At 39.1% G+C, this 11,266-nt stretch overlaps 1 protein-coding gene across 1 annotated transcript; it reads right to left on the bottom strand.

Annotated features, from left to right (window-relative positions):
* Positions 1-4,487: 4,487 nt before the first annotated feature.
* LOC124363758 (protein PFF0380w-like) lies at positions 4,488-10,908 on the bottom strand. Its single transcript, XM_046819020.1, has 3 exons — positions 10,880-10,908; positions 6,347-9,067; positions 4,488-6,249 (listed from the first exon to the last, which is right to left on the bottom strand). Exons 1-3 carry the CDS (start codon positions 10,906-10,908, stop codon positions 4,488-4,490), a joined length of 4,512 nt encoding a protein of 1,503 aa, XP_046674976.1.
* Positions 10,909-11,266: the final 358 nt, after the last annotated feature.

Below are 11,266 nucleotides of genomic sequence, written 5' to 3'. Positions count from 1 at the left end.
ATAGACTGATAAAATGTGTTAAGTACATTTCCATTGAAGGATATTAGAGACCAATGGACATAAAATTCATATCTAACTCTTGGACAAATGGGCTGATGTTGCCCTGATTGAAGACGTCAGCAAGCCGTCGGGTAACCATGGATGTCATTAGCAACTTCGACTAAGTCCTCCAAATGATCTTCCTGCCAATATTAAGAACCATAACTCATACCCACCATTACCCCATTACTCATAACCCCCCCTCACTACCTCTCTGGTTTTGCCTTTACTCATTAGAGTTCCATCTATGCCTATACAGCTTAAAGCAAATTAACAAGGATTGTTAAAGGAGCCAACCAGACAGTAGAGAAGCAATTCTTATCCAATCCTTACAATCCATACAGAAACAATGACATTAAGTTTCATGACCAAAACAAAAGGCTAAAGGCGGCTACCCTATTAAACCCGATTATCACCTCCCTACTCTCTTAATTACTCGGATGACTCGCCGCGAACCACAGGAAGTGCCGATATTGATTTTCTCTTCAGTCTTCCACATTCACTGGTGCATATGATGTATTGTTTAGTGGCTCTGTGCAGTAAAACCGCATAGGTTTATTTCATCAGTGTGATTGTCATGCTGCTGGTGTACAGTCAGTCAGTTTTACTTGAGATTTTAGAAGTAATTCATTGCCGCAAGTATTCTGTAGGGGCTTTTTGAAACATGAAGAAGAGGATATATTTCAACTATCGAATTGTAGTGTTGTATGTTTTTGTAACATTTCTGAAATCGTAATAACCTTTAAGTAATTTTACGAGTAAGTGTTATAATTCTTTCTTAAAACCTTAATGAAATAACCAATATTTTGACCGCTCTCCCTTCACTTCCTTAAATTGTAATGTACCAAACTGAAACAAAGCTTTGACCCTCAAAGCGCGAGCCGACGCACATTGAGTGAGGATTATTCACTCGATGAGTTCATGTCTAATAATGCGAAGTGGCCTCAACCACTTTGAGGTCGTTGCTTCAAAGGGCAATAACGAGGGTAATTTTCCCGCCGCTTGGATCACTTGCTACAATCAAGCTGCAATATATACCGCTTTGAGCTGGTGCGGTGCGGGAATCTGCGCTTCTCACTCGTTTGAGAGGTTTTGAGTGCGGATGAATAAATACACGGATACATTAGCATAGGAAACTATTTATACGAGTTTTCTTTTATAGAAACATACAGGGTGTCCCACGAAGAGATTTACACGGTTTATTTTATATTACTTGCTCATTGTATGCACCGAACATTTTCAAACTCTACACAATTCATTAAATAGGTTTTAAAAGTATTCTGTTAAAATTTCAACTCTTTAGCAATTGTTGAAACAAAAACGTAGCATTTTAAAGAAACTATACTTTAAAAACAGTATTTTTGATTTTGTAAAATTATTTATTGTTATATTCCAGAGAAATAAAGGATTTCACTCCGAAAATTAAAACATAGCCTATTAAAAAGCTTACAATTACAGTCCAACATTATTCGAACTGCAATCCATCCAGAGTGACACACTGATAACAGCGCTTATATATATAACAAATTAATCGTAAGCTCTTACAAAGAAATTCTGCGGTATCCGGAAGAAGAAGTTCCTCTTCAATCGATTGTTTTAATAAGCTACGAGTATAAACTTGTTCTTTTAAGTAAATCCGTAGAAAGAAATCACACACAGTTAAATCTGGGGATCAAGGCGACCAATCTAAAAATACACTTCCACGGCCAATCCAACGGCCGTGATTGCCTATTTAGTAATCGCTTGACAGGATTTGACGAAATGAGGAGGAGCACCATCTTGTTGGAAGATTGCTTGATCCATTTCTGGAACCGTAAAATGAGGCAATTTAAAACCTGTTCACACCTATTCCTAGTCATTGTACTGTCTGAAATGAAAAACTGCAACGCAGTAACCAAATCAGATAATTCAAGAAATGAATTTTTATATGAAGCAAAATAGTAAAAATTTTCAATATGTCACCATTTTTTCTATAATTGTTAGGGAGCTTTAGTTTTAATATTAGCATATTTTTAAAACCTACTTTAATAATTTTGTAGAGTTTGAAAATGTTCGGTGCATTAATGGGTAAGTAATATAAAATCAAACGTTTAAACCTCTTCATGAGACACTCTATATTTATCATCCATTCAATTATTAAGATTACTAAATATTATAATACCTAATTGAGCCGAGAGCAAAATTGCAACTGTTAGATGCGTAAGTGAATGTGGAGCAGCGCCTTGAAAGTGGAGACTTCCATTCTCTTTATCTAGTTCTCTGACGGTCAGTTTTAAGCGTTCCAAGCAAAAAAAGAACATAATCTGTTAAAAAAATATATTTACCTTTTTGTAACCCTTTTGATACCCACCTTTTCGGCCACCATTAAAACTATCTCGGCTGACGATCGTTTTCTTTCTTAGGTCATAATTTTCGGTACTAACGTATTATATCGACCTCACAAATACATTTCTCCAAACACAAAAATTCAACAAAAACAAACATTACCAAACCAAAACTAAACTCTTTATTGAAAAAAACACACAAAACTTGTTTGTATTCTTGATCACACTCCGCAACCCAAAACCGAAGGTGCTGCCCCGCGCTGATGTCAACGAAAGAAAAACATCCCTCGAGATAGTACCTATCAGTAAAATATCAAATTCTAGAGGGGCTGATCAGAAATATAAATTGAATTGTAATGGAAAGGCAATTATGTACCGTGTAAAAAACTTAATAAATCATGAATACCTCTATTATCGTTATCGCTGGAGCGGTCGGTCGCTGAACCTTGACCAGGGGGGAAGGGACAGGTATTGCGATAAGATAACACCTGACGTCTATTGTGGGCAGTTACCTTGCTTCTAAATTACCAAATATATTGATGTTTTAAAATAATAATAGTGTGGTCGATATAATACGTAAGTACCTAATTTTCTATCAATTTCAAGAGAAACTCAGGTCTTGCGTATTCAGTGTTTATTTGCTCTTGCATACTAGTTTGTAATAAACACCGCATACTTTTTTAACATTACACGAAAAATTTACTGAAATAATTGAAACTGTCACCGCCCTTTCCTGAAAGGTTTATCTCATTATACAATGGCCGTCCCCGGATTCGGTTTCTATGGCATTGGATTTCTCTTGTGAATCTGTTAGACACGATGTCGGCCGACTGTTGCATCTGTTTAGACTCTTTAATATGAAACCGTTTCCACGCAGTAGGACACGCAACATTGTTACACACTATTGTGTAACACTACACACCGACTTGTAAGTAGCAGTGTTGCGTTTCGCTTGAGAATCACCGCCGAGTGATATCGTGTCGTTAATGAATGGAGGTTAATGACTTGTAAATAAGAATAATAATAATATTCTTTATTGCGTGAAACAATTACAATATTGCATGGCATGGGTCAACGTACATAACTACATCAGATAAATGATGTTGGTCAAGGTAAATACATACAATGCAATACAATTCTTGTATGTATCAGAACCGGGGGTTTCGTGGTTGTCGTTAATTTCAAAACTTTCATCCCAGCGGCCCATTATGAACTCGTCAGTCGAGTAAAATGCCGTTGACATAAGAGAATGTTTTAGTAGAGTTTTTAATTTTTTTTTGTTTCATTAGGCTGATGCCCTCAGGGAGCCTATTGACTAGTCCGACTCCAACTTGTGATGGCAAGTGTTCGAAAGCTGCCGTTCTATGCTTTTCGACTCGAAATTTATCCTTGCCTCTAGTCCCGTATTGATGGACATCCCTGTCCCGTACAAACTCACATTTAAGTCGGCAGTACAGGACTACCTGGAGAATATAGAGACAGGGCAGGGTCAGCAATCCAAGCTCCCTAAAGGTATCTTTGCACGACTCTCTAGGGTTTAATTTGGAAAGAATTCCTACGGTTAAATGTTAACCGTTTGATGTTTGCAGGTAATGTGAAGGTTCTCTGCGCTATTAATTTCCCTACTGTTTGTGAATCACTCCAGAGCAATATATTAAAAGTTTTGTATTCACTTGGGACAAGAAGGTAAGAATCCTCTCATTGCAATTGGTCCTAAAAGGATCTTCGAGCATGCTTCTGGAGTGCCAGGATTTTCAGGATGAGTACTGTTTGAAGTAGGAGCTACAGGCTTTTTTTTGAATTTTTTATGATTTAATCTCTGTCATGGACGATTAAGGAGAGGCTCTCTCCAGCCTCTCCACGCATAGCGGGCGTGACGTCACCCCTTCACGTCTTGGCTAGCAACAGCCTTCAAAACTGAGCTTCACCCACTTCAACAGCCATCCTTCGCGGTAGACCAAACCTATCGAATTATCCTTGCATCCCAGAATCTCGCCATTTGCGGTTAGTGATGTGCCTCCATAGGATTTACTTTACCCAGTGTAGGTTCAACTGGAATGTGTAATCAAACCAGAAATGTACCTTTATTCTGGGGATCTTTTGAAGGTTGGTGAGTGTATGATACTAAAATTTCCCTGTCACAATATTCTCTCTGATCATTCCACAGTGGAGCTCGATAACGTTCTCAATGATAGTATTCTTCTCAAAGTCACTGTAGACGTACTCAATGAGAGTATTCTTCTCAAAGGCACTGTAGACGTTCTCAATGAGAATATTCTTCTCAAAGTCACTGTATACGTTCTCAATGAGAGTATTCTTCTCAAAGTCACTGTAGACGTTCTCAATGAGAGTATTCTTCTCAAAAACACTGAAGACGTTCTCAATGAGAGTATTCTTCTCAAAGGCACTGTAGACGTTCTCAACGAGAGTATTCTTCTCAAAGGCACTGTAGACGTTCTCAATGAGAATATTCTTCTCAAAGTCACTGTAGACGTTCTCAATGAGAGTATTCTTCTCAAAAGCACTGAAGACGTTCTCAATGAGAGTATTCTTCTCAAAGGCACTGTAGACGTTCACAATGAGAGTATTCTTCTCAAAGGCACTGTAGACGTTCTCAATGAGAGTATTCTTCTCAAAGTCACTGTAGACGTTCTCAATGAGAGTATTCTTCTCAAAGGCACTGTAGACGTTCTCAATGAGATTATTCTTCTCAAAGTCACTGTAGACGTTCTCAATGAGAGTATTCTTATCAAAGTCACTGTAGACGTTCACAATGAGAGTATTCTTCTCAAAGGCACTGTAGACGTTCTCAATGAGAGTATTCTTCTCAAAGTCACTGTAGACGTTCTCAATGAGAGTATTCTTCTCAAAAGCACTGAAGACGTTCTCAATGAGAGTATTCTTCTCAATGGCACTGTAGACGTTCTCAACGAGAGTATTCTTCTCAAAGGCACTGTAGACGTTCTCAATGAGAATATTCTTCTCAAAGTCACTGTAGACGTTCTCAACGAGAGTATTCTTCTCAAAGGCACTGTAGACGTTCTCAATGAGAATATTCTTCTCAAAGTCACTGTAGACGTTCACAATGTGAGTATTCTTCTCAAAGGCACTGTAGACGTTCTCAATGAGAGTATTCTTCTCAAAGAAAATATTCTTCTCAAAGGCACTGTAGACGTTCTCAATGAGAATATTCTTCTCAAAGTCACTGTAGACGTTCTCAATGAGAGTATTCTTCTCAAAAGCACTGAAGACGTTCTCAATGAGAGTATTCTTCTCAAAGGCACTGTAGACGTTCTTAACGAGAGTATTCTTCTCAAAGGCACTGTAGACGTTCTCAATGAGAATATTCTTCTCAAAGTCACTGTAGACGTTCTCAATGAGAGTATTCTTCTCAAAAGCACTGAAGACGTTCTCAATGAGAGTATTCTTCTCAAAGGCACTGTAGACGTTCTCAACTAGAGAATTCTTCTCAAAGGCACTGTAGACGTTCTCAATGAGAGTATTCTTCTCAAAGTCACTGTAGACGTTCTCAATGAGAGTATTCTTCTCAAAAGCACTGAAGACGTTCTCAATGAGAGTATTCTTCTCAATGGCACTGTAGACGTTCTCAACGAGAGTATTCTTCTCAAAGGCACTGTAGACGTTCTCAATGAGAATATTCTTCTCAAAGTCACTGTAGACGTTCTCAACGAGAGTATTCTTCTCAAAGGCACTGTAGACGTTCTCAATGAGAATATTCTTCTCAAAGTCACTGTAGACGTTCACAATGTGAGTATTCTTCTCAAAGGCACTGTAGACGTTCTCAATGAGAGTATTCTTCTCAGAGAAAATATTCTTCTCAAAGGCACTGTAGACGTTCTCAATGAGAATATTCTTCTCAAAGTCACTGTAGACGTTCACAATGTGAGTATTCTTCTCAAAGGCACTGTAGACGTTCTCAATGAGAGTATTCTTCTCAAAGAAAATATTCTTCTCAAAGGCACTGTAGACGTTCTCGAATGAGAATATTCTTCTCAAAGTCACTGTAGACGTTCACAATGTGAGTATTCTTCTCAAAGGCACTGTAGACGTTCTCAATGAGAGTATTCTTCTCAAAGTCACTGTAGACGTTCACAATGAGAGTATTCTTCTCAAAGACACTGTAGACGTTCTCAATGAGAGTATTCTTCTCAAAGTCACTGTAGACGTTCTCAATGAGAGTATTCTTCTCAAAGGCACTGTAGACGTTCTCAAAGAGAATATTCTTCTCAAAGTCACTGTAGACGTTCTCAATGAGAGTATTCTTCTCAAAGTCACTGTAGACGTTCACAATGTGAGTATTCTTCTCAAAGTCACTGTAGACGTTCTCAATGAGAGTATTCTTCTCAAAGTCACTGTAGACGTTCTCAATGAGAGTATTCTTCTCAAAGGCACTGTAGACGTTCTCAATGAGAGTATTCTTCTCAAAGTCACTGTAGACGTTCTCAATGAGAGTATTCTTCTCAAAGTCACTGTAGACGTTCTCAATGAGAGTATTCTTCTCAAAGGCACTGTAGACGTTCTCAATGAGAGTATTCTTCTCAAAGTCACTGTAGACGTTCTCAATGAGAGTATTCTTCTCAAAGTCACTGTAGACGTTCTCAATGAGAGTATTCTTCTCAAAGGCACTGTAGACGTTCTCAATGAGAGTATTCTTCTCAAAGTCACTGTAGACGTTCTCAATGAGAGTATTCTTCTCAAAGTCACTGTAGACGTTCACAATGAGAGTATTCTTCTCAAAGGCACTGTAGACGTTCTCAATGAGAGTATTCTTCTCAAAGGCACTGTAGACGTTCTCAATGAGAGTATTCTTCTCAAAGTCACTGTAGACGTTCTCAATGAGAGTATTCTTCTCAAAGTCACTGTAGACGTTCTCAATGAGAGTATTCTTCTCAAAGTCACTGTAGACGTTCTCAATGAGAGTATTCTTCTCAAAGGCACTGTAGACGTTCTCAATGAGAGTATTCTTCTCAAAGTCACTGTAGACGTTCTCAATGAGAGTATTCTTCTCAAAGGCACTGTAGACGTTCTCAATGAGAGTATTCTTCTCAAAGTCACTGTAGACGTTCTCAATGAGAGTATTCTTCTCAAAGGCACTGTAGACGTTCTCAATGAGAGTATTCTTCTCAAAGGCACTGTAGACGTTCTCAATGAGAGTATTCTTCTCAAAGGCACTGTAGACGTTCTCAATGAGAATATTCTTCTCAAAGTCACTGTAGACGTTCACAATGTGAGTATTCTTCTCAAAGGCACTGTAGACGTTCTCAATGAGAGTATTCTTCTCAAAGAAAATATTCTTCTCAAAGGCACTGTAGACGTTCTCGATGAGAATATTCTTCTCAAAGTCACTGTAGACGTTCACAATGTGAGTATTCTTCTCAAAGGCACTGTAGACGTTCTCAATGAGAGTATTCTTCTCAAAGAAAATATTCTTCTCAAAGGCACTGTAGACGTTCTCGATGAGAATATTCTTCTCAAAGTCACTGTAGACGTTCACAATGTGAGTATTCTTCTCAAAGGCACTGTAGACGTTCTCAATGAGAGTATTCTTCTCAAAGTTACTGTAGACGTTCACAATGAGAGTATTCTTCTCAAAGACACTGTAGACGTTCTCAATGAGAGTATTCTTCTCAAAGTCACTGTAGACGTTCTCAATGAGAGTATTCTTCTCAAAGGCACTGTAGACGTTCTCAAAGAGAATATTCTTCTCAAAGTCACTGTAGACGTTCTCAATGAGAGTATTCTTCTCAAAGTCACTGTAGACGTTCACAATGTGAGTATTCTTCTCAAAGTCACTGTAGACGTTCTCAATGAGAGTATTCTTCTCAAAGTCACTGTAGACGTTCACAATGAGAGTATTCTTCTCAAAGGCACTGTAGACGTTCTCAAAGAGAATATTCCTCTCAAAGTCACTGTAGACGTTCTCAATGAGAGTATTCTTCTCAAAGTCACTGTAGACGTTCACAATGAGAGTATTCTTCTCAAAGGCACTGTAGACGTTCTCAATGAGAGTATTCTTCTCAAAGTCACTGTAGACGTTCTCAATGAGAGTATTCTTCTCAAAGGCACTGTAGACGTTCTCAAAGAGAATATTCTTCTCAAAGTCACTGTAGACGTTCTCAATGAGAGTATTCTTATCAAAGTCACTGTAGACGTTCACAATGAGAGTATTCTTCTCAAAGGCACTGTAGACGTTCTCAATGAGAGTATTCTTCTCAAAGTCACTGTAGACGTTCTCAATGAGAGTATTCTTCTCAAAGTCACTGTAGACGTTCACAATGAGAGTATTCTTCTCAAAGGCACTGTAGACGTTCTCAATAAGATTATTCTTCTCTAAGTCACTGCAGACGATCTCAATGAGAGTATTCTTCTCAAAGTCACTGTAGACGTTCTCAATGAGAGTATTCTTCTCAAAGTCACTGTAGACGTTCTCAATGAGAGTATTCTTCTCAAAGGCACTGTAGACGTTCACAATGAGAGTATTCTTCTCAAAGGCACTGTTGACGTTCTCAATGAGAGTATTCTTCTGAAAGGCACTGTAGACGTTCTCAATGAGAGTATTCTTCTCAGAGGCACTGTAGACGTTCTCAATGAGAGTATTCTTCTCAAAGGCACTGTACACGTTCTCATTGAGAGTATTCTTCTCAAAGTGACGATGTATTTTCTGCTGACTTGAGACCTGGAGCCTGTGAATGAAGCATCTTTCATTTAATCTTAATTCGTTCTTTTGGAAAATCAAATTTTGTATCCCAACAACATTTTAGCACTAACTTAACCAACAAAATATCTAACTGCAACAAACACAACAGTTATAAACTTCTGGCATAAAGACTACTGATTCAACTGGTACAGATTACAAATATGCAACAATATACTGATTTTTATGACGTTAAGGCATTTCACATATCTTTAATTTTACATATCAATACACAGCATATTATACATATGTAATCTATAACATGTTACGGACATAAGTGCCAAAAGAGCACGTTTGTAATCCTGGACCGCTTAAAGAAAACGTCAAATAGGACTGAAAAGTATACTAAATGAATTATAACGTTTATGTAAAATAAATTTAATTGTAAAAATTACAAGAATACAAATTTACTATTTTTAGTAAAACATGTCCTTAAAAGAATATTTGTTAAAAATTATTTAATAAGCAATTCATTTTAAAACTTACTTTAAGTTCAGTTTCAAAATATCCATCCAATGAAAAATGTTATCTTTTATAAATTCTTTACTTAAACGTAATTTCGGATACGTTTGTTGTAACTTTGATACAATACAAGCCATTCCAACCAACAATCAGGAAGAGAGAGTAAAACTCTCCCGGAGTATTGAGCTGGCGAGGAAAAAGAAAAGAAAGACAAACCGCTTCAGAGAAGTTCTAAATAGAGCTCTGACAAGTGTTGAAAAAAGCATCCAGTTATTATAAAGGTGTTCAAATTTCCCGCGGTGCCAGGGATAGTTGGCGCGGGCACAGAGACGTTCTGTCTCCTAAACAGAGCCTCCTCTGCCAGATCATAACCGGCCTTCCGAGAACTGCGGGATCTTGACATTGCAGTGGCAGTTTGCCCTAGTGGACAAATAGTCACCGGGTAATATCCGAGAATACTGTGAGCTTCCTCATTCAGCCGCCGCGCGCGCTCTCTCTAGTCTTTACACGCCATGGGCGTATCTAGGATATCTGTTTGGGGGCCTACAGAGGGTCTTGTGCCAGACCATCTAGTGGACAAATAGCCGCCGGGTAATATCCGAGAATACTGTGAGCTTCCTCATGCAGCCGCCGCGCGCGCTCCCTCTAGTCTTTACACGCCATGGGCGTATCTAAGATTTGTGTTTGGGGGCCTACAGAGGGTCTTATGCCAGACCATCTAGTGGACAAGTAGCCACCGGGTAATATCTGAGAATACTGTGAGCTTCCTCCTTCAGCCGCCGCGCGCGCTCTCTCTAGTCTTTACACGCCATGGGCGTATCTAAGATTTGTGTTTGGGGGCCTTAACAGAGGGTCTTGTGCCAGACCATCTAATGGGCAAATAGCCGCCGGGTAATATCCGAGAATACTGTGAGCTTCCTCATTGGGCCGCCGCGCGCGCTCTCTCTAGTCTTTACACGCCATGGGCGTAACTAGGATTTGTGTTTCGGGGCCTTAACAGATGATCTTGTGCCAGACCATCTCGTGGACAAGTAGTCACCGGGTAATATCCGAGAATACTGTGAGCTTCCTCATTCAGCCGCCGCGCGCGCCTCTGTAGTCTTTACAAGCCATTGGCGTAGCTAGGATTTGTGTTTGGGGGCCTCAACAGAGGGTCTACTGCCAGACCATCTAGTGGACAAATAGCCACCGGGTAATATCCGAGAATACTCTGATCTTCCTCCTTCAGCCGCCGCACGCGCTCTCTCTAGTCTTTACAACCCATAGGCGTAACTAGGATTTGTGTATGGAGCCCTAACAGAGAGTCTTGTTCCAGATCATCTAATGCAGAAAAATTTACCTGATGGTGTCCGAGAATACCTCCGACATTCAAGTCGGTCTTTTCAAGGAACACCTCCGAGGCAGATTGTAATAAACTTTCTAATCGTATCAAATGAAGGGTCGCCTACCTATATGTCAATTTTGTAAAGCACATTCATACGGTATCATAAACATGTTTTTTGGAATTCGCTAATGCAAGTATATCGTTACTAAATCTGTAGTTAAATTTTAATTTGAGTTTTTAATATTAAAAGCTATACAATGTACATTTTGATTTAGTGCTGAACGTTTTAATCATTAGAAGGACTGTCAGCGCATTATATTAATGTTTAAGACGGTTTGAAGGGGCCCCGGCCCTCCAACGCTGCCTCCTGCATACGCCACTGCCACAAGCCGTGACATTTTC

The sequence above is a fragment of the Homalodisca vitripennis genome, chromosome 5 (genome assembly GCF_021130785.1).
Source record: "Homalodisca vitripennis isolate AUS2020 chromosome 5, UT_GWSS_2.1, whole genome shotgun sequence".
Classification (NCBI taxonomy): Eukaryota; Metazoa; Arthropoda; class Insecta; order Hemiptera; family Cicadellidae; genus Homalodisca; species Homalodisca vitripennis.
The sequence above is the reverse complement of the archived record's forward strand: the minus strand, read 5'-3'. Positions and strand labels throughout refer to the sequence as shown.